This window comes from Corapipo altera, unplaced genomic scaffold (genome assembly GCF_003945725.1).
Source record: "Corapipo altera isolate COAL_440 unplaced genomic scaffold, ASM394572v1 171, whole genome shotgun sequence".
Classification (NCBI taxonomy): domain Eukaryota; kingdom Metazoa; phylum Chordata; class Aves; order Passeriformes; family Pipridae; genus Corapipo; species Corapipo altera.
This window is the reverse complement of record NW_020884972.1, coordinates 1,108,600-1,121,484: the sequence shown is the minus strand read 5'-3', so window position 1 is coordinate 1,121,484 and position 12,885 is coordinate 1,108,600. Positions and strand designations below refer to the sequence as shown.

Below are 12,885 nucleotides of genomic sequence, written 5' to 3'. Positions count from 1 at the left end.
CCTGAGAGATCCAGCAGCAGGAGAAGCTCTCCTGTCCCTCCTGCTCCAGACAAATCCATCAGCAGGAGAAGCTCTGCTGTCCCTCCTGCTCCTGACAGATCCATCAGCAGGAGAAGCTCTCTTGTCCCACCTGCTCCTGAGCAATCCAGCAGCAGGAGAAGCTCTCCTGTCCCTTCTGCACCCATATTCCTGCTCCACCCCAGATGTTTGTGCCACCTCAGTGGAGGCAACTAAATCCTTGTGATTTCTCAGGAACTGGGGATCAGAGGAGCTCCTCCTGTGTCCGAGGAGGTCAGTGGTGCCAAAGGCTTCTCCCCCTCTGGAGGGAGTTGATTTCCCCCCCACCCCCCACCCAGAGGGAATTGATCTTCCCCCTCTGGAGAGAATTTATCTCGCTGTTTTCTCAGCAGAAACAAATAATTCCTTGAAGTTCAGCTCAGCTTCCAGTCGTGGAGCTTTGCTTTCTCCTCTTCCTTGAGTTCAGGGCTTCCCTGAGCAGCAGCTCTGGGTGTTGATGGGCTCAGGGGAAACAACAGCAGCATCTCTGTCATTTTTTTGGCCAGTCATTCTTTGCTCTGACCCCCATTTCCTGGGAGGAAGGACCCCTCGAGGTGACTGAAAAAGAAAACAAATTTTCTGCTCTCTCAGGGCTTTGAATTTGACGTGATGACAGAGGAGAAGGACTTTGTCATCTTAGAGCTTGCTGGGGATGCAGGGGCTGGAGACTTGACTTTTATATTGAGTATAACTTTTATTTATTTTTATGTAAAAATAATTTTAATTTAATATTAAATATTCAATATCAAATGGAATTAGGGTCAATTAAAATGTGGCTCTAAGCTTTTTTTGAATCAAAATGGGTTGAGGCTGATCTGACTCCAGCCAAAACCTTTTGGGTATTGTATAAGTAGCTAAAATAGAAGGAAACATTTCCATTTCTTTTTTCCCTTTCTTCTCACACTGGTGTGGGTTTAATCACCACTCATCATGTTGCTTTGTTTATACCTTCTCATGTCTTCAAGACAAAATATTGTGCAATTTGAGTCACGTTTCTCCCGCTTTAGGAAATACAGTTTTGTTCTCTTGATGTCCAAAATCAATGTACAACTTTGACTAGTATTTAAAAATCTTTGAAGAAGCCATCCGTTTCGGGAGAGCTCTTTTGCAGCCCATAAATCCTTGGAGATGTAAGGAAAAAAGGAGTGTTTTAATAGGAGACAAAAACTTATTTCACTCATTCTCCAGCACCTTCATTTGTCACCGTGGCAGCACCTTTCTCAGATGGTCACATTAAACACTGTCCTTGTTTGTGGGGAGGGATGGAGGGAGCAGCTTGTCCAGCTTTTGCATGGAAAAGCAGCTCCACCTTTGCCTTCACTGGCATCATTTTCTTTGGACAGACACAATTTGCTCCATTCCCCAAATGCTGCTCTGGACCCACCACCTGGGAGGCTCTGAAAAGCCTTGGAAGGTCCAGCTCCACGGAATTTGGGGCCTGAAGTGGCAGGAATTCAGCAGGCTGGGAGTGTTGGAGGTCAGGAGAACACTCTGTGGGAGTTGTTGTGGGATTGCTGGTCTGGGCTCTGCCCGTGGCCTGAGAGGTTAAATCCAAACCATCCACACTCTGCAATGGGATGCAAAGGGAGCAGAAATTCCTGGGGAAAATAGAGCTGGAAGTGTCTAAAGGAAAGCTGAGCTGCCTTAAAAGTGGCTCCATTTTGGAAGGTCTGTGGATTCAGACACCCAAAGATGTGGGGAGGCTCCCACAGGGATTCTTTACATCTGGGTGGGGAACTGCTCCAACTGCACCTCCTTTGAAGGACTGATCTTCTGTCCCTAAGCAGTGGAAAAGCTTTTTTTTTTCAAACCACCTGGGTCCCACCCCTTTTGAATTCTCTAGGAACTGATCCTCATAGCACTGAGAGCAATATTAATGCCTTTCCAATTAAAATATCCTGATCATTTGTTGATTTTATTGGCCCTCCATGGTGGGAAATCAAAGGTTCCTGTGAATCTCCCTGGAAGTTTCTCATCAGTGGGGCTTTTTGTCAGGAGCCAGACATGCCATTAAAAACACACCAAGCAATTTAAAAGAAATATTTTGCCCAAGGAACAATAACAAGGCTCAGAAGACTTTTTTTTTTCTTCTTCTTCTTCTTTCTGGGAGTTTCCTTTAGGGAAACCTTTTCATTTCCTGATTGAAAGATCAAATCTGCCCATAGAGGGAGCAGTGGGGTGTGGATGATTTTTCTCCTGATCTTTAGCAAAACACAGTTAAAGAGTCTGTGGAGAGGTTCTGCTTTAGAAGGAAAGGCATTTGTGTGATGGGATAGAGGGATTAGGAAGTTATCTTTAGGAAGGGAAGGGAAGCTGAAAATCCAGTTCCTGGTGGAGCTGACAGGGGGACGTGACCCAGGGGTTTAAAACATGAGATGCACTCGGCAGGGATGACCAAATAAATCAGCAAAGTCTCTCCTTGGTGCCCCCTGTACAGCTGACAAATGGCTTAAAGTTGGGGAATATTTCCATCTCAAATCAGGAATTAAGAGCTGTATTTTAATTTGGTTTGTATTAAATTGATCCATTTTGTAAGGTATTATATGGCCCCTAAATTGCCTATTAACATGACATATGATTTTTCAGGTTAATATACTTTTAATCCTATCTAATACAATGATGTTTGTTTAATTCCTGTAGTTCTTAATTGTCAGCCAGCTCTTCATGAACGACAAATACATCTTTAATAGGACATGGAGAAGTGACTGATGGCTGCCCCATGTCTCCTGGCTGATATTTCTCTCCATTTTTCATGCTAAGACCTCTCTTCTGACAGTCTCTGTCTATTTGGGGATCCTATTTCCCCAGCCAGAAATACAACAATTGAATAAGATCACGGATCCATTTGTCAGTCATTCGTGGAATTTAGGCTCCAAATTTCCACTGACATCAACTTTTTTTTTACCAGGACACAGTCTGAGACCTGCCAACCACAACCTTTTGTCTCCAGGTTTGATTTTCATAAGGAAAAGGTTTCCATTTCATATATTGAAGAAGCCTTTCTGTGTCCAGTCCTGGCATCCTTCAAAATATTTCAGGCTTGGTTCTAAAGACCTTGATTTAATCCTCAGACTTCCAGGATCCAGGTCTAAATCATAGAATCATGGAATGGGTTGGGTTGGGAGTGACTTTAAAGCCCACCCAGTCCCACCCCCTGCCATGGGCAGGGACACCTCCCACCATCCCAGGTTGCTCCAAGCCCCATCCAACCTGGCCTTGGACACTTCCAGGGATGGGACATCCCCAACCTCTCTGGGCAACAATGGATATAAAATTTATAAGCTCAGTTTGTGGGACTATTAGGGTGGACAGAAGCTTAAGACAAGTTAAAACAGACTTCAGTGAAGTGAATCCAAGGAGGAGTTGTGCTTTATTTAAGACAAGCTTAACTTTGTACAGCACTTGGACTTAAGAACACATATTCAAGTTTGTGTGTGCACAAGGACTGGCATATCCCAGTGGGGCAGCATCCTTTGGTGGGTGTTCAGCAGGATTTCCTTGATTTCTTGGAGAAAACTGGTGGATTGTAGGAGTTTCTTGTTGGTAGGAATGATTTTGGGGCAGGGGGCTCAAGACCACGTCGGGTAGGACCTTTAGCACAGCCTGAGGCTGCCACCTCCTCTCTTGTCTCCCAGGGGTAGCTGCACAGCCCAGTAATCTGATCTGGGAGGAAAGAAGATGGGAGGAAGAAATAAGACAGGAGGTTCCTGGCTGCAGTGGGAGGAACTGGAATGTGAAATGGTGGGAGTTGATGGTGGGAATTGCACCCACAGCTCCAGCCCCCAAAAGGCTCCTGTCCAATCCTTTGTGCCCAGCGGAGGCACATGGACCCGGGGCAAAGCCCCTCAGGGGATCTGGGACCTCCCAGAAAACCTGGGCTCGTTAAAGCCTTTGAAGACCACCTAAAACTCAAACTGGCAGCTCTCCTGAGCTGCTCAGATATCACACACACAAGCTCAGTGACACCTGTGCTCAGGATCCTTCATCCCTCTGTAACTGAGCCCTCTGACCCCCGGCACCAAACTGATTTAACAGCCAAGGTTTGGGGGCTTTTTGTCAATGGGAGAATTACCTGAGGAAAAAGGGACTGCAGAACAAAAGGGCTGCTTCAGAAACCAACCAGGCACTGCTGTGTTTGCTCCAGCTGGAAGCAGAAAACACAGACCCTTTCATATTTCAGCACCAACCCCGGCGCCTGCGTTTGTCCCTCGGAACGGCTTTGATGGGAAGTGTGGGATGGGGCATTTTCCTGAATAGGGCTGTTTTTCTGAGCTGGCTCCAAAGGGATGTTCCAGGGCTGTTGACTGTGATTTTTTCAGCAGCGTGAAATCACTGGAATTGTTTATACCAGCTCTCTGTGCCTAATGTGCCTGATCAATGTGTCTCTAAGGTGAGCCCGTGTGCTCCAATAATCACAACGCCGCCATAGTACATCTCGCTTATTTTTACTCTAAATTATGATGGGCTTGAAAATGAACTCTGAATTTGATTTATCAACAGCCATGATGCTAATTCACCAATGAAGTCATGGTGTTCTGAGACTCAATATTAGCACTAATGAGAAAACATAGCTGCCATATTTTTTAAGCTCCGAGTTTCCACTACATATGGACAAGTTCTAAAGTCGCGTGTAATTTAATCGTGTAATCATTAACCAGGCAAGCATTTCCACATAAATCAGGTTACCTGGATTCCAGGCTACCAGCAAATGTGAAACCAGATGATGTTGCACTCCCCAAGAGTATTTATGCTTGGGAGTTTTATTTTTTGAAAAGAAAATGTGTTACCTACAGGGTGGTTGTGCTGTCACACCTTCCGTCGGGATGAATGGAGCAGGTCTTGGCTTTTAAAAACAGGGTGTTCCTTCTCTATGGAGACAGAAGCACCAGGATTGAAGATGTCTGAGCTGCAGTGTCTAAACAGGGACTGGGTAAAGCCAAGGTGCCCAGGCTGAGACATCTAAGACAGTCTGGGGCTCAGAAGGGCATCACTTCCCCTACCAGGCTCTGGGTTTTAGGGTCTTGCCAAGGCAGTTACTTGTCCAGGAATCCTGTGACAGTTTGTGCCTTTGTACCGTCCTCCTTTCAGGGAAAAATCAAAGTGCACTCCACCCCACTTCCCTCAGTAACTGCTGAGATTTCAGCCCTTCCACAGATCACCTCTGTCTCTTGTTGGGAATTTTGGCAGTGAGTTGCTTGGACACCCACAGGGCCGTTCATGTGTCTCAGGAAAGAATTTCCTTCTCTGCAGGATAATGAATGGTGGGAGATCTTTCTTCAAAACCGAGCCTAAAGAACAAAGCCATCACATTTCCCTCATGAACCGGGTCTGTTCTGAGACCCTGGGCTTCCAAAGGGTGATTTAAGAGTTGCCCAGGACAGGACAGGCAGTGGTCGGGTCTGGCTGAACTGCAAGTGATTCTGAGGGAGACAGAGCCTCAACCTCTGCCTGATTCTCCACAATTCTCCCTGCGACGAGGCTGTTGCTGTGAGCAAAGAGGGAAATCCTTGAGCAGGAGCTGCAGTCTGTCTGCAAGACTTGGTAATTCACTCTTGGTGTTCCCTGGGAGAGGTGTCACACCTTGGAGATCATGTTGGGCTGAATTCCAGGCTGTCTGAGGCCTCCTGTTGGGAGGCACAGCAAGCAATTAAGAGTGTGTGAGGGTGTTTAACACACTCTGAGAGGTGGCAGAGAGAGAAAAGTGTCCTAGAAATAAGGTCACTTTGGTATTCACTCAGCCTCCAGTCCAACATCCTTTAAAGCTCCCTGGGTTCAGTGGATATATGGGAAGGTTGCATATCTACTCAGGTGCTTTCCTAGTTCCAGAATAAGGTTTTTTACTGATATTTGGGTAAAAATCTATATTTTAATGGCTGCACTCAGGAGAAGTAGAAGTCCAGGCTGAATTCTTATGACAGATTTTCTTTTAATAGAACTTTCTTGTGTGATAATCATGGCTAATTTACTTCCCAGTGTTTTTGATGTAAGTAAAACTGCTGACAAAATTCAGTGCAGTGTAAAAGAAATTTAAAAAGCCTCTGAATTGCAATGTGAATCTGTGGATTTGCATGTTGGGGTGACTGAGGGTTGAACTGAATATCACTGGGAACTGTCAGAGGGAAAGTGGATGGGGAATGTTGAGAAATAACTTCACAATCCAGGCCAGAATCTCACTGTATTTGAGGTAACTCCAGTTACTCCAGCTTGGTTTGGGGGGAGTAGTTGTGCTTCAGCAAAGCTGCTGAGCTGGGAACCTCTCCAGTGTCACTTGGACTGCAGGAGGGAGGATTTGCATTCCTAAATTTCCACTGCTAAATCTTTTGTCTTCTTCCTGTAACTGGGGATTTATGGAAATGGGGCCTGTGACAGGAGCTCTGGTTGAAGTGTGTGGCTGTTGAGATGCAGAGTTTAGTCCACTTGCAGTGAGGATCTGGGGAGGTGTGGGCTCGAGGAGTCAACACGGGGTAACTAATCCCAGTCCTGGTGAACATTCCCAGAGCTCCCAGGGCAGGAAGGGCTTTGTGGAACAACTTGAGTTCTTCAGAGCAGGGATTAATTCACTGACTTAATTAACTGTCTGCAACCCTGGATGGAATAATAGAATCAGCACAGAATGGTTTGGGTTGGAAGGGACCTTAAAGCCCATCCAGTCCCGTGGGCAGGGACACCTTCCACTAGTCCAGGTTGCTCCAACCTGGCCTTGGACACTTCCAGGGATCCAGGGGCAGCCACAGCTGGGAATTCCATCCCATTCCACCTCTGGGAATTCCATCCCAGCCCCTCCTCACCCTCCTAGGGAAGGACAGACAGTTCTACTTGGTGCCACATGTGAGCTAAACCCAAAATGTTCCTCGTGTGTTGGTGACTTTGGAGTTCCTTCTCATGTCGATGCATGTTTTTCCTACTGCAAAAAGTTTTAGTGCTTCAGGGAAGGGTTAGACAGGGTCATTTTTAGAAATTAAAATAGAAGAATTAATTGGAATTTTTTCAGAAAATGCTGTGAAGAGACACATCTGCTGTGAAACCTTTTGGCATTCCAAGAGTTACCCAGAGAAGCTGTGGCTGCCCCTGGATCCCTGGAAGTGTCCAAGGCCAGGCTGGAACAACTTGGGCTAGTGGAAGGTGTTCCTGCCCATGGCAGGGGTGGCACTGGACTGGCTTTAAGGTCCCTTCCAGCCCAACCCATTCCAGGATTGTGTGATTCCATGTCCCACCCTGAGCACCCACCCCTGCCATGGAGTGGAACTGTAAGTGAGCCCAGGGAGCCAAGAGCTGAGTCAGATGTTGTGACAGATCCTCCAAAAGCAAGAGTTTGTTTTGCATATGTTAAGTTTCCATATGATAACTCCTTGTCTTCAGTTACAGTTGAACTCTTTCCAGAATAAATTGAAGGATTCAGTGATTGGTGGCAGCAGAGTGGGATGGAGGGGACAGTGCAGGATCCCGTGCAGAGGATCCTGTTCTGCTCCTACCTCTGCCTTCCCTTTGCTGGCAGGTTAACCCTCAGCCTTACTCCCATTTTTTGGCTTATGAAAGATGTGTCTTCCACGGAAAAGGGTTGAGATAAAGAGTCATAGGTTGGTTAAGGCTGAAAAAAGCCTCTGAGATGATCAAGTCCGACCATAACTCAGCACCACCACCATGGTCACCACTGAACCACGTCCTCGAGTGCCACATCCTCACATCTATTAAATCCCTTCAGGAGTGGTGACTCCACCACTTGAGGACACGATCCCAAGGACTGAATTTATTTAATGACCTGTTTGGATTTCTTCCTGCTTTTTTTTTTGGCCTCTTGGAGGCCACAGCAGCTGAAAGGTCCCAGCTCAGATCACAGTTGTGTTGGTTTAGTCCTGGCACAAAGAGCCCTCACCTCAAAGAGCTCCAAGGATGAGCAGGGGCAGGACTGAAGCTTCTCATTTTCCACCTCATAAAATGACTTGGCCAAGGTCACATCTAAATTCCTCAGGCATTAGTTCCATAGCAAGAGAAGTTACTTCAGAACCTGGAACTAAAATACTTATAAACTTAATTCTCGACAACTTGGATGGTTTTAAATATGTTTTGTTGATCTCTGAATCAGCAAAAATACCACAGGAGGAGGTTTGTTTAGAGGGAACAGTGACATCAGTGTTATCCACCCTTTTTCCTGGCTGAGTGCTGGTACAACTGTCCCCACACCTGCAGCAGTTCCAACAGTGCCCTGAAAAAGCTTTTGTGGGCTCAGGTGTCACATGTGGTCACCTCAGTGTGAATAAAACCTCACCCCTCAGCTCTTCCTGGAAATGAAGTCCTGTTTGAGGGAGGAAAGGACACTTCATTTTGGGGGCCAGCCCTGGAGGCCTCACTTGGACCAGGAAGGTTTGAACTGCTCGGGAGGTTGTTTTCCTGATTCCAGAGGCACCACAGGAACTGCCAGGGCTGGGATGGCAGGTGGCATTTCTGCATTCAGCCTTTGCTGGGGTGACACTTCTCACAGCATTTCACATGTTCATTTTTTAAATTCCCCTCAGTGGAATCTCGGCCCCGAAAGAGGAAGAGGAAGAGGAGTACAAGGGCTGGGCCTGAGAACCCGTTGCTGGGTCTCATTATCCTGGAAATGCTTTCTCCAAATTAACCTGCAGCTGCCTGAGGCACCTATTGCATTGCATTTTTCACCCTGATAAAGAACATCCACCTTCCCTCCATCCACGTAAATGAAAACAAGGGATGGAGTCCAGAAAACCACTGAAAAAGGTCTGAGAAGGGATGTGTTCACTAGTTAGGGATGTTTTTGAGCTGCTGGTCCCTCTGGCTCCTGTTTGGGGTTTGCAGCCAGGCCTCAGGTGGTTAATGAGCTGTGTGTTATTGCTGCAGAGCAGGGACCTCCATCTCCACAACACAAACAGTCCTTGGCTTTTATGGAATCATAAAGAGCTGCCTTAAAAGCTGAGGACAAACTCCAGCCCTGAGAGGAGCTGGCACAGATATTGCTGCAGCCAAGGGGAGATTCAGGCTTTTGTCCCATTGAATTCTCCCCAGCAGCTTCTCTTCTGCATCCTCACCATTCAGCTGTCATGGAAAATGAGGTTTGCAGCTGAATTCCAGCTCAGGGAAGAATTTTGGGATCTCTCTAGGGTTCTGCAGGTCTCAGACTGCTGAGGGGATCCACGTGTGGGAGAAACTCTGACCCTGCAAAACTTCACAAGTGCTCTTAATCCCTTTGCTTTTTCCATGCCCTTTGGAGTGAGGAGCTCCATGCAATGAAAATTTGTGAGAAATTAGCTCTGCAGTCTTCACTTAAAGTTCAGCTCGGAAAATAAAAAAGGCATTTGTTCCAAGATTGGATTATGTGTAGGATTTCTCCAGCTATAATGAGCTCAGGTTTTGTGGCAGCATTAGAATAAACTCTCCTGCAATGTGTGGTTTTTTTTCCCCTAAGAGCATAATTCTTTCTACTTGATCAGCTCATCTCTTACAGATGACAAAATTATCTGCAAAGATCTGTATCTGTTGTTGTGCCATAAATCATATTTAGTTGTAGGATTAACATTTGCAAGTGTGGAATATTTATGGAAAAAAGAAAGAAGGTTTGGGGCTGGCAGTTCCTGAGGATTTACATAAAGAAGAGATGGGATTCAGGATAGATCTGGCAGTGGTTTGAAATACATTTGTCCAAGGTGTGGGGCTGCTCTGCTCTGGCAGCATCAGTTGAGCTGCTTTGATAGTGTTTATCTTGGTGAGGTTGGAAGATAAAGGACCTGGAAATGATGACCTTGGGCAAGCAGCTTTGTCAGGGAAGGAATAAAGAGAGTTCCAGCTGTGCTGCAAGCTGGGTTTGCCAGTCCTTTGACATGTTCAGGCTGCTCTGAGCTCCCTGGAAATGCTCAGTCCCCCTCCAGGTGCTGGAAGAAGGGCTGGTTTTTGGAAGGTGCTGGGAACACAAACCTTTTGGTTTGCTCTGCAGAGCTGGGCTGTCCCAAAGAGGCAGAATTCAGCCCCCAGGAGCACCCTGAACCTCTGCCCACAAACAGCCACTGGAAGGGAGAGCAGCTCCCTCTGCTTCAGGGGCAGCACTGGCAGCTGTGGGGTCCATCCACATGTGGGGACCCAGAGCACAGGTGATGGAACCATGGAATGGTTTGGCTTGGAAAGAACCTGAAAGCTCAGCTCATTCCACCCCCTGCCACGGTCAGGGACACCTTCCACTAGCCCAGGTTTCTCCAGCCTGGCCATGGGCACTTCCAGGGATCCAGGGGCAGCCACAGCTTCTCTGGACAAGCTGTGTCAGCCCCTCTCCACCCTCATAGACAAGAATTCCTTCCCACTATCCCATCTAGCCCTGCCCTCCAGCAGTGGGAAGCCATTCCCTGTGTCCTGTCCCTTCATCCCTTGTCCCAAGTCCCTCTCCAGCTCTTGGAGCCCCTTTAGGCTCTGGAAGGGGCTCCAAGGTCCCTGTGGATGCCTCTCTTCTCCAGGCTGAACACTCCCAGCTCTCCCAGCCTGGCAGTGCAACCAGCCCTGTTCCAGAGGGCTCTGCCTGTGCTGCAGGGAACTACAGTTTATTCTTTTCAGCTTGACTTTCCTTGCCTTTTGAACACAGCAAACATCCCTGGGGGTGGTGCCAGGGAAGGGGAGACACACAGAGAAGGCTCATTTGACTTTGTAATTTATTTCTGTCCCTCCTGAGAAGCCTCAGAGGTTCACATGGCCGCAGGACCCGTGGGATAATCCTGGGGGTCGAGGCTGTGTGGGGATAAACATGGGAAATGCTGGGTGTGACAGTTTTCACCCTAGGCCTTCCTGGAGACCAGCTTGTAACCAGGAAGGAACTAGAAAAGTGACAAAGGAAGTGTTCCACGTCATTCCTTTCTGTAACACAACATATAAAAAGGCACAGATAAGAGAGTTCTCTCTCTTCTCTCTTCTGGTGGCTGAAGGCGACAGGTCCCTCTCGCAGATGGTTTTTGCTTTTTAGGTTTCTTTTTATCCCTGTTTCCCCCTCCCTCAGAGGGAGCCTCAGAGGTTTATGTGGCTGCAGGACCTGTGGGGTTGAGGCGTTGTGGGGATAAACGTGGGAAATGCTGACCCCAAACCCTCCTGACCCATCCCTGCTGTGCTCTGCTCCCGCAGGTCCCTCACCACATGAAGACTTTACCCTACTACAGCTACGAGCAGCCCGTCCTGGGCTACTGCCAGGCCCACAAGCCCCTGCACGTGAACAAGGGCTACGACCCCATGGGCCGGGAGCAGGCGGAGAGCTCGAGCCTGGACCTGAGCCGGGAGCACAACTTCATCGCCACCATCGCGCGCTCGGCCGCCCCAGCCATCTACATCGAGAGGATACCAAACTAACCCCCCCGGGGGCACCTCGGGGGGCACCTGCCAGCTGGGCCAGCAGGCCAGGAGAGACCCTCCGAGCCACCATTCCAGCTCCAAAAACCTTCCAGCCCGGCGCCAGGGGAAGGGCGGGAGAGCGCGGACTCCGTCACGCCGAGGAACTTCAGGATTTTTCTCCCCCCCCTTTTTTGCTTTAAAACTTTCCAACGAATTTTCCTCAAAGTGTAAATATTAAAGGAAAAAAAGAGAGAGAGAGAGAGATTGTCGAGTTCTTATTAAAAAAAAAAAAAAAAAGAGGACAAAAAAAAAAAAAACACAACAACAAATAGATTTCACTCTAGCGACATAAAAGGGATGGATTAAGAGTTTTGTTTGTATATTTGATTTTTCTACATTGCACGGTTCCAGGGAAGGAGAACCACAGGTAAAAATAAAGGGGCTGGGGAGGGCAAGGCTCTGGGGGGGGGGGGGGTTCAGCCATGTTTCCTTCTTCAGTGTTTATTACAAAGATTGGTTTAATATTTTTGTTCTTTTTAAACAGACAGAACTATATATTTTCTTTTCAATTTTTTTTTATTTTTCATTTTTGGGGGTCGGGTTTTTTGATTGGTTTATGGGTGTTTTGTTGTTTTTTTTTTTAGCTGTCAAGAGTTAATCTTTCAAACTTGAGACGTGGGCATTAAAGTTTTTGTTGAACCAAAAGGACATTGGCAATTGATGCAGCAGAAACCAAGATTTGTGGGTGCATGTACATTTGAGACACCGGCTGTACACTAGGGAGGGGCTTTTGATTTTTACTCTCTTCATTGTGCTTCATTGTTGACACTCTAATTACTTTTTGGGGGCTCTAAAAAAATAAGGGAAACATTGCAATGGATTTACAGCCCAGTGGGGCTGGTTGAGCAAAATTCATGGACGTTTGGGAACCAAAATGGAAGTGATGTGCTGGGAATGGATCCGAAGGAAAACCTTTTAAAGCAAGAGCATTTAGTGAAACTCACTGGCTGACACAATTTCTAAAACACAGGAGAATGTGTAACATTGATTTTTTGGTTTGGTTTTTTTGTTCTTTTGGGGTTTTTTTGGTTTTTTTTTTAATTAATTATTATGATCAGTTAGTTTTTGTGTAGTTTTTATCAATAAAATGATGACGGCGACGACAACAACAACAACAACAACGACAAAAAAAGTGGTGGAAAAAAAATAAACATATTATTTTGTGGTTGGGACGCCACAGCCAAGCTCCTGTTTGAATGGTTTTTGGGTGTGTGACACGGTGATCTCATGGAGGGGGAGGGCTCTGTCCTGTCCCACCTCCAGCCCCTCTGAGAAGGAGCTCAGGGAATTATCTTGAGGTTTGGAGAAGCTCAATTTCTGTGTCTTGTCCAAAAAAAGCTCAAGAGGTTGTTTTGGGCCTGGGGGGAGGGGGGGGGGCAGGCTGAGAGCGGAAGAGCGTCCCGATAATGCCGTTGCTTTATAAAAAGAAAAAAAAATACCATGTGTGTTTTT

The 12,885-nt window shown here is 46.9% G+C and overlaps 1 protein-coding gene across 2 annotated transcripts in view; it reads left to right on the top strand.

Annotated features, from left to right (window-relative positions):
• LRRTM4 (leucine rich repeat transmembrane neuronal 4) overlaps positions 1-11,615 on the top strand; it is a 204,957-nt gene extending 193,342 nt beyond the window's left edge. The window contains exon 4 of one of the 2 annotated variants that reach the window (XM_027665184.1): positions 11,170-11,615. In XM_027665184.1, the coding sequence (XP_027520985.1) occupies positions 11,170-11,391 (222 nt within the window). In that variant the 3' untranslated portion in view covers positions 11,392-11,615. The remainder of the gene's footprint in view (positions 1-11,169) is intronic. The other variant, XM_027665185.1, reaches the window with a different exon arrangement.
• Positions 11,616-12,885: the final 1,270 nt, after the last annotated feature.